General features: G+C 53.9%; 1 protein-coding gene across 3 annotated transcripts in view; it reads left to right on the top strand.

Annotated features, from left to right (window-relative positions):
• Positions 1-16,010, top strand: part of CYTH3 (cytohesin 3) — a 90,351-nt gene that overhangs the window by 66,627 nt on the left and 7,714 nt on the right. For all 3 annotated transcript variants that reach the window (XM_045075125.1, XM_045075123.1, XM_045075124.1), the window contains 6 exons: positions 205-271; positions 8,687-8,805; positions 14,236-14,316; positions 14,684-14,796; positions 14,874-15,022; positions 15,143-15,254. In XM_045075125.1, the coding sequence (XP_044931060.1) occupies positions 205-271; positions 8,687-8,805; positions 14,236-14,316; positions 14,684-14,796; positions 14,874-15,022; positions 15,143-15,254 (641 nt within the window). The remainder of the gene's footprint in view (positions 1-204; positions 272-8,686; positions 8,806-14,235; positions 14,317-14,683; positions 14,797-14,873; positions 15,023-15,142; positions 15,255-16,010) is intronic.

The raw sequence follows: 16,010 nt of genomic DNA, 5'->3' as shown, positions 1-16,010 counted from the left end.
GGAATCAAGCGTAGGGAAGAACCTGGCAGCCACGCGTGCCACCTCTGCAGTGGGGGCTAGAGGGGCGGGGATGGGGGGCAGTGGGGGCAGGGCAGCCCGGGTAGTCTTCTGCATTGAGGGGCTGGCTGGGGAGGCTGCGTGCCCTCCTGCGCTCAGTGCAAATGTTCATTCGCTAACGACTTCTTAACTGTTTGAAATGCGTAGCAAAACTACCCAGAGGAACAAGCAGATAGCTATGGGGAGGAAGAAATTCAACATGGATCCCAAAAAGGTAAGTGGACCTGCCATTGTTCCAGCCTGCGAGAGGTTGCGTGCGTCACCGGTTTGATCGGCTCTCACTCTGGACGGAGGTGGTCATGCCCCCTCGTAGATACTGAGAGTGGGAGTTAAACTGGTGTTGTGTAGGGGCTGTCGGCGAGTGGGGTGCAGCATAGGCATCCGTCGCCCTCGTCCCTGGACCCGAAGACCATTCTTTGGGTGTGAGGCTCCAGGTGAGGCCAGGCCCCGGCAGCAGCTGGCGTGGGGAGGCCCTTGGTGGGGCCAGGCTGAGCCGCGTGTCCTCCTGCTGCAGTGCGGCCCCGGGGACCGTTGGACAGGGCTGCACCCTGCGTGTCTGCTCAGGGGTTAAGTGGTCCAAGTCTGGGGACTTTGCTCCTTCTGTTCACTTTCGAGAGCAGATGTGCGCGTGAAGGGCCGGGGCGCTCTCCCATTGAAGCCGGCACCAGGTCTTCCCTTGAGTTGGATTTGCTAGCAAAATGCCTGAAAATAATGAAACCTGCAACACGTAGGGGCGTGTCTTTGAGGTTGAAGCAGACGACGCAGCAGAGCCTGTAAATGCTTTCTGGAATGCTGGGCTTGGCCGCGGGACCATTTGGTTCTGAGACAGAAGAGTGGAGCTGGGCCAGCCACCTGGGCTCGTGGTCCCGGAGAGGAGCACCATGTCCCTGCACAGCTGACTCCATTCCGCCATGCTCTTGAGGTGGCAGTCACATCACACACCTTCCTTGGCATTTTACTTATTTATTTTTGGCATTGAGCCTCTGTGCTAATTAAGGTTTGTTCGTTCAGCAAATGTCGATTGCAAGGACTGCACTGTGCAAGGTGTGAGGTCTGCACACTTGCCTTTCCAGGCGTAAGCGCGGTTGCAAATGGTATGTAAAGAAATGGCTCGCCAGCGTGGCTGCTCCTAGGCCTCATGGCACCGGAGGCTGGGCTTTGTTCAGCTGGTGTCCTCCGGGCTCTGCGCGCTTCCTGTCGCTTCCTGACTCTCTGTGTAGGGGCATCCGCGGCCCCAGATTGGAATGCAGCACGCTCCAGAAGGATTCTGTGAATTTGGTAATGACGAGATTTGGAGTGAGAAGCGTTTTGTTGTTGTTGTTTTTCTTTTCTGGAGGAGCTGAGTCGACAGAGTTGGCTTAATCAGCAGATAGGATAGGCACTGGCAGCGTCTCAAGAGGCGCTTCGCGGGGTGGGGGGTGGGAGTGGGGGGGATAACGTTTTGAAAGCCGGACCTTCAGTTATATGGTGCAGTGCGGGATAGCACCTTGGGAACGTCCACAGCCTCCCCACGCAGCGTGCAGACACACTGGTGTTTCGGGGATGCCCCCCTCTGCCCGGCGCCAGCCTGTCCTCTGGTTCTGCGCTCACCAGGTGTCCACCAAGCAGTGCGGTCGGGAGGGCCGGGTCACGCTTCCTGAGAACTTGCCACGTGTCAGCAACCGCTGAGGAAGGCCTGGAGTCGGCACACCGGACCTCGCTGGGTGGGCTCCGTGTTCATGCCTGGGGCGCAGGTGGCGGAAATGAGGCACAGAGCTTCTCAGATGTGCCCAGTGTCCTGAGTGGGGAATCCGCCGCAGACTCGGGCCTGTGACCACCGCACTTCACTGGGCTCCTGTGGGACCCTGGGGCCGGTTAGGCAGCACCCCCAGGAGTCCAGCCCTGCGGGATCTCTCCACGCAGCAGCCGAGTTACCTGCCTTGCCTGGCTGTGGCCGGCTGCTCCGCGGGCTTCGTTCTGCCTGTATACCCCTCCACCTGAGACGTTTTTAAGATATTGATTATTGGTTCTACCCCACAATTTGTTGGTGATTACTTACAAATTTAGCCTGCACATGGCCCTTTGCTGGGGGAAAATAATGAGAATTCCCTTGTCTTCTAGATGATGATGACACTTTGGCCGCTGTAACAAAATACCATAGACTGGTGGCTTAAGCACTAGACATTGCCTTTTCGATTGTTCTGGAGGCTGGAAGTCCGAGCTCAGGCTGCCAGCATGACTGGGTTCTGGGGAGCGCGCTCTCCTCACAGAGTCCCCAACTCGCAGAGAAGAGGCAGGAGAGCGCCCCCTGGTGTCTCTTTTTAAAAGGGCCCTGGTTCCATGAGATCGCGGCCCCGCCCAGATGGCCCCATCTGACCCTAACTGCCTCCCAGGGCCCAACTTCTAACACCGTCACCCTGGGGGTTAGAGCTTCAAGATAGAGGTCTTTGGGAGACACATTCAGTCCAAAACAGCACGGGGCGTTCTCACGTGCGGTGCGAAACGGGCTCGCATCAGAGACTTTCAGGCCAGCAGGAAATATTTGAAGTCACAGAGTGGTGACATTCTGGATGGGAGCTTCTGTTTCTGCAGGTACATGAGATACACAGGCAGCACTTGGGGTTATAAATGAGGAAGAGGAAAGGTTGATTCAGGGAAGCTGGAAACATCCTACAGCCTCTCTCTTTCATTTCCAGTTTCCTAGAAATGCCTTCAAAAATATAACATACGAATCTGTAACAAGCAGGAGTTCACCCAGTCGACTAGAAATTGAGGGAACCCTGGAAGATAAAAGATGAATGGTGGCCCATAGGACACTCAGGAGAGATTTACTCTGGAAGGGACAGCCACGTCAGGGGCTCCGCTCCCTTGGGCAGCACGTGTGGGGCGTGGGACCGCAGAAGGGACATCCAGACTGTTTACCCTTGGCTGAGCGTGTGCCGAGCAGCTGTGTGTGCCCCCAGGTGGGAGACGCAGATGTCTCTTCTCTGCTGGCCTCACCGAGGAGGAGGAGGAGGAGGAGGAAGAGAAACACCCGCTCCCAGAAACCAGCTTCTGAGCACCCCAGCTGGCCGCATCACCTGCTCCAGAAGCAGACGAGGTTCAGTTGGGCTACCAGAGAATCGGAAATACAAAGGTAATCACCCAACCAGGAATCACCAAATGGATGAGCTGCTTGACCCTGTGAAAGAGACATGAAATGCCACAGAGCTAACACAGGAGGAATCATTGAAAGTAGGGTGTTTTGTATATTATAAAGCTCATCAGAGATGATGGGGTGGAGGCTTATCCTTGGTGCAGGGAAGGGGAGTTGTGGAAAAGACGCGCGGAAGCGAAGAGCCAGCTCCCTGTGAAAACCTACCGCGGCGGTCTGGCATGGGCACACGGGCAGGGCAGATCGAGGCTCTCCTGTTCTCCGTTGCTCTGCGGAGAGCCGTGAAATGGCGGGAGGCAGGTCTGGCCACTGAGTTCATCGAACAAAAGTCCCAGGAAGAGAAAATAGAAGACAGATTGGAGGGTGAAATCCTGGAGTATTTCAGAGCTAGGTGAAGACAAAATCCTCAAAATCAAAGGGCTCACCAAATGCCAACTGGGATCAAATTTTCAGACACTGATCCATAGAAATATCCAAGAAATTACCAGAAAACTTATGGATAAAGAGAAATTCACTGACTTTCCAGGGAAGAACTACCAGATTACCTAAGAAGAAACCAGGATCACAACAGGAACACTGGATCAAAGACAAAGGGAAACTTTTTCCAAGGTCTAAGGAAACGTGATTTAAAACCTAGAGTTCTGAAGAGGCTGGTGTAGATGTGGAAAAAACCAAATAAAATAATAAAAGCCAGCTGTCACCCGTGTGAGGAAGCAGGTGAAGACATTACAGATGTGCAAGGACTCACAGAGGGAGCTGCTGACAGGTTCCCTGAGCTCTAGAAATCGTGTTTGGAGCAGGGCGTCTGTAAACAGGACAGGAATCCAGGATGCGGGATTAAACCACTGGAACATCAGTCAAGTCTAAAGGAGAGCTTGATTGTTGAAAGAATGTTTTAAAAATTAAAGTCCCAGAGGCACCTGGGTGGCTCAGTCAGTTAAGCATCTGCCTTCGGCTCCCATCATGATCCTGAAGTGCCAAGATCAAGTCCTGCATCAGGCTCCCTGCGGAACGTCTCCCTCTGGCCCTGCCCCTTCTCGTGTTGTCATTCTCTCTCTCAAATAAATAAATAAGATCTTTAAAAAAAATTAAAGTCCCAGATTACCTCAGTACAGTTGATACTGGAGCAGCGCTGGCTTTGAGCTGGAAGAGTCCACTTAACCGTGGGATTTCTTTTTTCAGTACATACAGTACACTACTGGAAATGTATTTTCTCTTCCTTAAATTTTCTTACTAACATTTTCTTTTCTCCATCTGACTGTTGTAAGAATGTTACTGTAATATTGTGATACTATTATAAAAATAGAGTATATGAAATATGAAATGTGTTAATTGACTGCTCACGTAATGTGTCAGGCTTCCGGTCAGTAGTGGGCTATTAGTTAGGTTTTGGGGAGTCAAAAGTTAAATGCAGACTTTCGATGAGGGGCGGATATGAGGACCCCTACCCCCATACCCCCTGCGTTGTTCAAGGGTCAGCTGTTTGTAAGTAGCAAGGGAGGAGAGAAGCAGGTAAAGGTTGGGTAAGGTTTTGTAGATGTTCTTGGATGAGTGTAACTTTAAACATTAAAATTTTATTTATTTTTTTAAAGACTTATTTATTTGTCAGAGAGAAAGTGAGCACAAGCAGGGGGATCAATAAGCAGAGAGAGAAGCAGGCTGCCAGCTGAACGTGGAGCCCAGTAGGGCTCCGTCCCAGGACTCCGGATCATGACCTGAGCCGAAGGCAGATGCTTAACTGACCAAGCCGCCCCGGCGCCCTTAAGTATTAAAATTTCAAGACCAACCACTAAAAATAGGGATAAGATAGGATTTTAAATTACTAGGAAAAATTGCATAAAGAAAACTTAATTCAACAGAAGGCTAAAAAGACATAAGAAATACCTAGTATATGTGAAGGCTCGGAAAAGGAGTGGCGACAAACCAGTAGTCGCCGTCAACTTGACTGGGCTCAGTTACCTTTTATTTTTTTATTTTATTTTTTGTTATTTATTTATTTATTATTATTTTTTTTTTTTTAAAGCACCTTCACGTTAGGTTGAGGAAGCAGCGGTGAAATGCATTTGTGTTCTGACTGAGACACACTCACGGAACGGACACGGAGCTTGAGAACAAGGAAGTAGGAAAAGATATACGAGGAGTAATGGGTTGAATGGTGCCCCCTCCAGTAGATTCTGTGTTTGCTTTTATAAATGATATATTTTTAAAGACTTTGTCTATTTGAGAGAGAGAGCACATGCAGGGGGAGCGGCAGAGGGAGCGGGAGAAGCAGACTCGGCCGAGCAGGGAGCCCGATGCAGGATCAGATCCAGGAGCCCGAGATCATGACCTGAGCTAAGGCAGATGCTTAACCGACTGAGCCACTCAGGCGCCCCCTCCAAGCGATATTTTAAAAACGTGCACATTGTCTAATGATCCTGGAACATTTCCTTTGTTTTATTAGCATTCAGCTAGCGCACTCGGTCGGGTCCCTGGGCTGCTGTAGTAGATGACCACACTCATTGGCCTGAAACAGCAGAGGCCAGAAGCTCTGGCGGAGTGTGCTCCGGGCCTCCTCCCAGCCGGCCACAGCCGCTGGCCATCCCTGGGTTCCCCGGCCTGTGGACCCACCGTTCTGCTCGCAGCCTGCGCGTCCCGTGGACGGGGACGCACATCAGCGGCTCCCGCGTGCTCCTCTGCTTCTGCCTCTCTGTCCTTCCCACACAGTCCCGTTCTCCTTCGTAACTGCTCTCTTTGGCTCTGGCTTCTGGCTCCGTGTTCTCTTCCGGTCCCTGGCCTGGCTCCCCCCGCCGTGTTTTCTGGTACCTGTCGGAAAGGGAGCTGGAGCTCGACTTGGGGCTCCTCTGGCTGCTTTCTGTAACCTTGAAGCATGGAAGAGTTGACCTTGGGCTGGGCCTACTTGGTCTTCTCAAATCCTGGTTTCTCAGGCTCTTGCATAGCCTCCCCAGGGAGCTCCCGAGTGTTTGAATTTTAGAGTAGGTCGTGAGCATCCGGAGCTCAGAGGAGCCTCATCCCCAGGCTCGTTCAGTTCCGGGCTGGGCCTAGGCTGTTGGAGTGCCTGGGACCTTGTGACTGTGGAAATTGCCGGGCCTCCGGACTCTGGGGACCGCTGGGAGGCTGGAAAGAGCACAGGGCAGGATGGATGCAAGCCTTTGTCAAAGCCCCCACCCCACCCCACCCCCGATGGTGTACAGCAGAGTCCCCTCAGCAGGCGGGAGGAGGCACGGGGACCTCACCACGGGACAGCCTGCTGCTGGGGTTCTCCACTGCTCGGCGTCCCCCCGCCCCCGGCCGGCCAGTATGAGCCGAGGGCCAGGCCGGGGAGATCACCCCAATTGTCAGCCAGGCACCCATCCTCCGGGGAGCACCTGCTTCCACTCGGCCCTTGGCTGCAGGACCTTGGGCTGCTTTGGATGTTCTCTCTCCTGTCCCTTGCAGTTTGGTGGGGAGGGGCGGACAGCAGGGTCTGCCGATTCCACCTGCAGCCGGTCTGTGAGTCCTTGGGGCTCAGAGTCGAGAAAGGCAGATCGGGGCTGCTTTGGCCTCTGACCTCTTGGCCAGGGATGTTAGGTGAGACTGTAACCGTCTGCCCCATGCCCAGAGCTCCCCTCCCGCACAGAGCCCTGCCTCGCTCACCCTGGCAGCTGGGTGCCCACAGCGCCTTGTTTCTGGGGCCTTGCTGGACAGGCGTGTCCTTGGGGTCGGAGCGCTTCCTTACGGCGTGTGCACGTCCTCTCACGAACAAGACGATCCCCGGGAGGCCCGGACTCATATGCGCTCCCACCAGAAATAGAGAGTTAATTTAGGATCATCAGACATACTGATTTTTTGGGTAAACTTCTTGAAGAACAGCATATGGTGCGCAAACTTTGAATGCACAGCCTGATGAATTTTTACACATTAAAATCCTTGCATAACCCAGAGCAAGATGCGGTGTCGGCGTCAGGAGTGTCTTTCTGGTGTCTCCGCCTGGCGAACAGGTTCCACGCTGTCCGCATAGAGCAGTGTGGAATTGAGGCGCATGTGGAATTGAGGCGCATTCCGTGCGGTCCTTCACGCTGTGTCACCGTCGGACGCGTCGATGTTCTGGTGCATTTATCCTCTCTCGTGGCTGCGTCGTGTTCCCTCGTGTGGAATCTGCTGGAATAGATTTCTCTCTTTTGTTGGTCAGATGTTGTTGGGTTGTTTTCCCGTTTGGGGAAATTCTAAATAAGGCTGCCGTGGACATTGACGTGTTTGAAAAAAAATAACAAGGACTCTCGGAGGGACCCTGTGGTGTGAGGGAGCCCAGGTCCTGGGCACAGAGGGTGGTGGCTGGACAGTCTTCTCCGGAATTTGCAGAAACAGAGGCAGATGGAGGGCGGAATCCCCTTCTAGCTTTGCAGCCTGTGTTCGGAAACCAGCTCACAGGCTGGGTCAGAGGTCCACGGTCGCCCGTCTTAGGGCTTCTCAGGAGAGGGGCACAGCTGATTTGGGCCAGGGAGGTGCCTCTGCAGCCTTTCATTTCGAAGCTGTCACCTGAGCCCTTGAGGGCCTTCGTGGGTGTGGATTTGCGGGCTTCAGCTCCATGGCACAGACCCATTTCCGTGCTCAGCCACAGCCCACAGATCTCGTCAGTGCTGCTGTACAACGGATTATCTTCTCACACAGCAGACGTGGCCACAGGGTGTCCCGTGGCTCCCATGTGACAGGACCCTCCTCCCCTGCGCCCCCCCCCCCAGCCCTGTATTCATCTGGGCCTTTCCCTCATCCATTGGCTGTGAGGGTTCCGGCCATCACTTCTGCATTCCAGACAGGAAAGAGGGAGAGGGAGCTGCTCACAAGTCCCTTTTGATCAAGGAAGCAATAGCTTCCCCGTGTCCTCTGTCCGGGCATCTTTCCGACCAGGAACATGATTGTTTAGCAAGGAATGGCAAGGAAAAAGGGGAGTTTGGGAAGGGCGTGGTTGGCCAACCATATACAACATGCTCCTCTCACACACAAAGCACATCATTCTCCCGAACTTGGGAAATCCAGTATCATGAGTACCTCTGCCTTTATAATCTCTAATATCTTCTTTGTGATTTTTTTTTTTTAAAGATTTTATGTATTTGACAGATGCAGCGAGAGAAGGAACGCAAGCAGGGGGAGGGGCAGAGGGAGAAGCAGGCTTCCCGCCAAGTAGGGAGCCCAATGTGGGGCTCGATCCCAGGACCCTGGGATCATTCCCTGAACTGAAGGCAGACGCTTAACAACTGAGCCACCAAGGTGCCCCCTTTTGATGCTTTGTTCCGTAACCCCTTTATTTGTCTTTTAGCACATTTAGTTGCCAGGAAGGAATGAATGTGCTTTTCTCTGATGGACAAAATGTAATCCGGGGTGTGGGAATGAGATTGTCCAGGTATTTTTGCCGTGTCCCAGCCAGGGAGATCTTTACTCTAGATGTACTTGTGTCTTTGAAGGATGAGTCTGGGTGACCCTCCTAACCAGAGCTTCCTTTCTTATGTCCCTCCTCAGGGAATTCAGTTTCTAATAGAAAATGACCTGCTGCAGAACTCCCCAGAAGACGTAGCCCAGTTCCTGTATAAAGGAGAAGGCCTAAATAAGACCGTCATTGGGGACTATCTGGGAGAAAGGTAAGTTGAAGGAGAACCAGCAGCACAACCAGTGCCCGCCCTCCACGTCAGGGTCTGTCAGTTACCTGTGGGCATAGGGGCGCACGTGCTGCTCCCCCCTACCGCGCTGGCCCAGTGCTGTCACAGCCTCTCCCTGCCCTTGTGGGGAGAGAGCTGCGGGCACTCTGGGGCCAGGCGGGGGCTGTGATCTCTGGAAGCTCTTAGTCAGGGAACCATGGCAGGACTGAAGCTGGGCTGCCCCTTCTCCCTACCTCAGAAAGCATCTTTTTTTTTTTTAAAGATTATTTGAGAGAGCGCATGCGCGTGTGTGTGGGCATGTGCGGGGGGGGGGGGCGGCAGAGGGAGTGAGACTCCCAAGCAGACTCCACCAAGCACAGAGCCTGATGCAGGGCTCGATCCCATGACTCAGTGATCATGACCTGAGCTGAAATCGAGTAGGATGCTCAACTAACTGAGCCCCCCAGACGCCCCCTCAGAAAGCATCTTAGTCTTCTTTAATGATGTGCTCAGAAATAGACCAGATCTCTCAGTGGTTTTCTTTCCCCTGTTGCTTGGGGTAGGAGTGAAGGTGGGAAGCTATTAATTTTTTAAACGGAGAGCAGCTGGTTGGGTTTATAGCCCCGGCCTTCTTTAATTAAGGGTCCATTGGCTGTGTGTAGCAGAGGTTGGGGTGGGCATCTAAGACAGTGCATCCCTGAGTCAAAGACCAAACAAAAGTGCTTTTAAACAGGAGCCCAAGAGTTGCTTACCTGGAGTGGTTTCTTTTTCTAGCTTTTTATTAAAAATAGTTGATCAAAGGTGGAAAGCAGAACACTTCCTATCTCATTCTGTGTGGCCAGTAGTACTGGGGACCAAAACCAGAAATAGCACAAACAAAACAAAACAAAAGCCCTACAGAGCAGTATCTCTTATGACTACTGAAGCAAAAACCGCCCACTAACTCTCAGTAAATCTGGTGGTACAGACAAGTGGTTATACACCAGTACGTTTACTGCATGCATGCCTTTGTTACCCAGAATGCAAGGTTGGTTCAATATATGCAAGTCAAGGTAATATACAGGATCAGTAGACTAAAGAGCAAACCCACATGACCATTGCAATAGATGCTGGAGAGGCTTTTGGCAACATTCACTGCTTTAAAACAAAGACGTTCAACAAACCAGGAAAAGAAGGGAACTTCCTCAGTATGACGCAGGCACCTGTGAAATCCACAGGCTGACTTCATGCTTTCTCCTAAGAGTGAGAACAAGATACGGTTGACTGCTTTTGCCACTTCTCTTCAATGTGGTACTGGCAGTTCTAGTTAAGCAAGAAAATGAAATTAAAAGCATCTGGTTTGGAAAGGAAGAAATAAAAGTTTGTTTACAGAAGACAGTACTGTGTCTGTAGAAAATCCTGAGGAATCATTAAAAGCATTAGAAATAAGAAACAGGTTTGGTAAGGCTGCAGGATACAAGATCAATATGTAAAATCCAGTTAGAGTTCTAAATGGTAGCAATGAGCAAGCCTGGAAAAGATATTAAGAAAAACAACTCCATTTTATAATAGCATTAAAAGAAATAAAATACTTGGGAATAAATTTAACAAAAGAGGTACAAAATATTTAGTCTTAACTAGAAAACTTTGAAAAAAAAAAAATGAAAAGACCTATCTTTCCTAAAGGGAAAGATATCCCATGTTCGTGGATTGGAAATTTGAGCTAGAGATTTTACTCATTCCCTATTAAAATCCCAGCTAACTTCTTTATAGAAGTTGACTTACGCGTCTAAAAGTAATGTAGAATATCATGGGACCCAAAATTGCCACACCCTTGGGAAAAGAAGAACAAAGTTGCAGAACTTACATCTTCTGATTATAAGACAGACTAAAGCTACAGTAATGAAGATGGTGTGGTACTGGTATTAGGATAGACTTCTAGGTCGTGGAATAGAATCGAGAATTTAGAAATAAACCCTTAAATTTTTTTGTCACGTGATTTTTGACAAGGGTGTCAGGACAGTTCCGTGGTGGAAAGAATAGTCTTTCAGTGAATGGTCTGGGACACCCGGATATCCACATGCCAAAGAGGACCATTGGACCACTCAGGTTACGCAAAAATTAAACTGAATCAAAGAACTACATATGAGAAGGAAAACTATAAAACACTTAGAAGAAAACATAGGGGTAGGTCTTTGTGACCTTGGATTAGGCATGAGTTTCTTAGATGTGACACCAAAAAACATAAATAGCAAAAGAAAAATGGGGGTAAACGGGACATCATCAAAACTGAAAATTTTTGTGTTGAAAAGGACATCATCGAGAAGGTGGAGAGGCAATCCACAGAATAGGAGAAATTTTTATCAGCCAGGTATAAATCTGATAAGGACTTCTTTTTTAAAAAAGATTTTATTTATTTATTTATTTGAGAGAGAGCATGAGAGGGGTGAGGTCAGAGGGGAAAGCAGACTCCCCACTGAGCAGGGACCCTGAGGCGGGACTCGATCCCAGGACTTCAGGATCATGACCTGGGCCAAAGGCAGTTGCTTAACCAACTGAGCCACCCAGGCACCCCCTGATAAGGACTTCTATCTAGAATACATGAAGAACTCCTACAACTCAATAATACGGCAGCTTAATTATAAAATGAGCAAAGCATCTGAATGGACGTGTCTCCAAAGAAGATACGTGACTACGTGATAAGGCCAGTCAGCCCACAGCTGGATGTTCGGCATCCTCAGCCCCCATCAGGGAGCTACCACTTCCCACCCACGAGGATGTCTGTAATAATAAGACACGTACCACCCAGGATGTGGGAAAACCCAAGCCCTCACATGCTGCTGGTCGGCTAGGAAGTGCCAGGGCCATGGGAAGCAGTTGGCAGGTCTTCAGAATACTCCATCACCATGCGACCTGCTCGTTCTCTTCCCCAGTGTTCACCCAAGAGAAGCAGAAACGTCCATTTGCACAAACACACACGAGGGCTTGTGGCCGCGTGGCTCTCGGTTGGCAGAAGCGGGAACTGGTTCCGATGTCCATGAGCTCGGGTGTCCCTCAGCTGGTTGGTGGACAAGATGCGGTTCATCCGGGCGGTGGGCTGCTGCTGGGCGGCAGAGAGGGCAGCAGAGTGCGGGCTGTGCGATCCTCTTCATGCAGAGCTCTCGGGCAGGCGAACTTAGGGAGGGAGACAGCAGACTTGTGGTCGCCTGGGCCTGGCAGATGGGGTGATGGGCTTTCTTTTGGGGGCAGTGAAAATGCTCAGAAATCGATCGTGGTGACAGTTGCACAGATCTGTAAATATATTAAAAGCCGTTGAATGGTACGCTTGAAATAGGACAGTTGTACGGAATGTGGATTATGTTTGAACAAAGCTAAAAAAAAAAAGAAAGAAAGAAAGAAAGAAAATCCACAAGAAACCCTGAGCAGCAGCCCAGGGCTGCAGCACCCACTCGTCTGTGCCACGACAGCCAGCGTCTGAGGTCGTCATCACTGTGGCAGGTGCCTGAGATGGACAAGGACGGTTGTGGGATACGCTGGCTGGCTGGCGGCTCCTGCTGTTGGCAGGTAGTGTGTGCCTGCAGGTTTTGAGTTCCAGAAAATGCCAAGTTCTGAGTTTGTGCCAGGCTCTATTTTAGGCACATGGGTTGTGTTATTTAAAAAAAAAAAAAAAAGACGGACTCATCCACTCGTGAGCGATCTTCTGCTGGGACAATGCAGTGGGAACCACTTCTCCCGTCTGCTAGAAGGTGGTGGGGCCGAGGAGGAGCAGGAGCATGGAAGGGCATCGGGTGGGCTGCGGTTGGCAGTTAGGCCGGCTGGTCAGGCTTGTCCTGTTGAGAAGGTGACGTTTGTGCCGGGCCGTGAAGGGGACGGGGGTATACTGCAGGCAGGTGTTGGGGGACAGCAGGACAGGCAGAGGGTCAGCGTCCGGGGCCTTGTGGCTAGAGCAGAGGGAGAGGAAGGGTGGCAGAGGTTCTCAGGGTGATGACGGCCCCCTCTGCCCCTTGCTTGGGGGTTGGGGGAGGTTCCCAGTCCAGGAAGGACGCGGTCTGATTCACAGCTCAAAGCCGTGGGGAGTTGGGGGGGGGTGCATCCCGGTGTGTAGGTTCAGAGAGAGGCCTGGCAGGCAGGAACCCCAGAGCAGGAGGTTCGCAGGTACCGTTCTCATCGCGGGAGTGTGGCGATAAAGGACCTGTGGACTGAGGACTGAGCCTCAGGGGCCACCCTCGAGGGAGGACCGGCTACAGCGGGAGTGGGAGTGCAGCCACCCCTCGGATCACTTGGCCTCTCTGGTCCCGCCTTGGGGTCTTCACCACCAGCTGTAGCCTGTGCACCTGAGCCCAAGAGGGGGCCAGCTCCTACTCACGGGACATGCGGTCCCCCACCTCTGCACCCCGCACTCGGCAGCGCTGGAGCTGGGACGGTGGGCACTCGCCTTTGACGCGGACCCCCATGGCTCTGACTTGGTGGGCGCTGCCCTGCGTGGGCGCTCAGCCCGGTGGGGGTCTGCTCCCCGGTCTTCGCTGCTGCCTGCCTACGATGGGTGGGTGCTCGCCACCTCCAGGGCCGGTCCCCCCAGCAACCCCAAGGCCTCAGACAGCCGCTTGCCCCGGAGAAAGGAGGGGAACGTTGCAGCATGTGCTGTGCCCGGGCCCCTTCCTGAGGCCGTGGTCATCTTTCAGCCCCACGGGCAGCTGGTGGGCGTCCTTTTGCAGGTGCCCCTGGGCCATGGCCTTTCCTCACGGTTGACAGTGGCAGGCATGTGCCTGTGGGGCAGCAGCACCCTTGTCTTCAGCAAGGTCCGGTCTGCTCCGTGGTGCGGGGAAGACCCAGGGACCGCCATCGCCTCGGGGAAGGGAAACTCCTGCATCCTGGCCTGCACCTGTGGTGACAGCAGCATTTCGCTGTCTCGGGCTGTCCTTACTGTCCCTTGTGGCCAGGACCCGGGGAAAGAGCATGGAGTGAAACCCCAGTGAAGCATGTTGTCCTCTTTCACGTGATGTAGAAGTTGAGGCCTTTGATGGTCTTCTTGTGTGTAGTTTGGTTTGAAAACTCTTGCGCACTGCTGGGTTTCTGCCCCGGCACCGGGCTCCCAAGTCCCGGCTGCGAACGGGGAGCGCTGTTGGCGGCGCTGGTTGGGAGAGCGGAGGGAGAGCGTGCGCCTGGCGCTCAGGACCCTGTGGGACTGTGTGGCTCGTGCCCAGCTGTGGCGGCATCTGAAAGCTTCCGATGACCCCTGTACCCTGATCCGCACCAACTGTGAAGTAAATTCCTAACATCCTACCGAGTCTCCTTTGTCCTAAGCCTGAAAACGAGCGCGCAGCACAGTGGATCTTAACTTCTAGTTGTGCAAGACGGGAAACCAGACCCTTGGTCTACGTAGTAAAGGTCTTTCTTTTGAAATGACGGGCGTTCTGCGCAGCGGCCTTGGACCGCACTTGCTTTCTTTCCCAGGGATGACTTTAATATTAAAGTTCTTCAAGCATTTGTCGAACTCCATGAGTTTGCTGATCTGAACCTCGTGCAAGCCTTAAGGTAAGTGTCGGAGCCCGGGCTGGCCGCGGGAAGTGTGGGAGCAGGAGACAGGCCCTTCCCCCACCTGGGGCCCCCGGGCTGCGCACAGGCCCGGAGAGGCGTTCGTGGACCGTGGGGCACGTGTTGTTTCCCACCCAGCACGTGGCCCTTGGGTCTGGGCTGTTCTCCCGCTTCCGAGGCTGAGCCCCTCTCCCCGCCTCTGGCCGCAGACGCCAGCCTCGCCGATGCCCCGGCGTGGGCCAGGAGACGCGGGCACGGCCCACGGGCAGAGTCTGTCCCCGAGTCCTTGCCTTGTCGGGGGAAAGCCCGGCGTCCCCGCCCCGGACGCCAGGGCCGCCCTCGTCCCCCGGTGCTCGTTTCTCCACAGGCAGTTCTTGTGGAGCTTCCGGCTCCCGGGGGAGGCGCAGAAGATCGACCGCATGATGGAGGCGTTCGCGTCCCGCTACTGCCTGTGCAACCCCGGCGTCTTCCAGTCCACAGGTGGGTGAGGGCGGGGCGCTGAGCGCCTCTCGCGGGCGGGCGGGCGGCTGACGGCCCGCACCCCTGGCCTCCCGCAGACACCTGCTACGTGCTGTCCTTCGCCATCATCATGCTCAACACCAGCCTCCACAACCACAACGTGCGGGACAAGCCCACGGCCGAGCGCTTCGTCACCATGAACCGCGGCATCAACGAGGGGGGGGACCTCCCGGAAGAGCTGCTGCGGGTGAGCCTCCCGGCCTCGGGCCCGCCAGGCACCTGCGGGGGCCCTCGGGGACGTGGAGCGGACGGGCTCCGTGGCCGCCCGCCGGGCCCCTGAGCGCGCCGTCGCCTGTGCTGCTCGCAGAACCTGTACGAGAGCATCAAGAACGAGCCGTTCAAGATCCCCGAGGACGACGGCAACGACCTGACGCACACGTTCTTCAACCCCGACCGCGAGGGCTGGCTCCTGAAGCTGGGTGAGTGGCGGCTGGCGGGCGGGCCCCGCGCTCGGAGCCCCCAGCCCTCGGCAGCCAAGGCCCCCGACCAGAGGCAGAACCGCTAGAAGCGAAGGCCGTTGGGCCGCGTCTGCCCGCGGTAGCCGGCCGCACGCCCCCGACTCGATGGCTGCTGCTTTGAGCCCTGCCCTGTGCGAGCGAGGCCGTCCCGTCCGTGTCCACGGCAGAGAATGACGCCCGGGCTGCACGAGCGTCCCAGAAAACTGCTCAGTTAGCGTCCTGATAGACCCAAGGCAGTTTTCTGTACCAGAGGCAGGTGCATTTACTGCGAGAACCTGCGTGCCTTTCTCTTGGTTCGGTGTGGCTGATTTTTGATGCGTGGTTTAAATGTGCCTTCTTGTTTTCCTTCTGCCTGTGGCTCCCACCTTTCTGTTCTGTGACGGGCTGTCCCTGCTTGTTCTGCGTTAGGAGGTACGTACCCAGTGGCTTCCTGCCTCTCCCCCAGCTGCTCGTTCCTCTCTGGGTTTCTCTCCCCTGTTGGTCTGTGTGAAGCTCTGATTTGTGGCTGCCATTCATCCGACCCATGTGGCTTTGGACTTGCTGGGTTAGCTTCACGTAGGGCGCAGCGAACGGGACACCCGCTCCCGTGGGGCCGGGACGCCAGCCTCTCTGCGCCCAGAGCGCATGGGAATGCCGTGTGGGAACGAGCCTGCCCTCTGTGTCCTCGGGGCCCGAGCAGCCTCGGGACTGCTGGTCGCCTGCTCCATCCCCGTACAT

This window comes from Mustela putorius, unplaced genomic scaffold (genome assembly GCF_011764305.1).
Source record: "Mustela putorius furo isolate JIRA1106 unplaced genomic scaffold, ASM1176430v1.1 tig00000139_pilon_pilon_pilon, whole genome shotgun sequence".
Taxonomy (NCBI): Eukaryota; Metazoa; Chordata; class Mammalia; order Carnivora; family Mustelidae; genus Mustela; species Mustela putorius.
The sequence above is the reverse complement of the archived record's forward strand: the minus strand, read 5'-3'. Positions and strand labels throughout refer to the sequence as shown.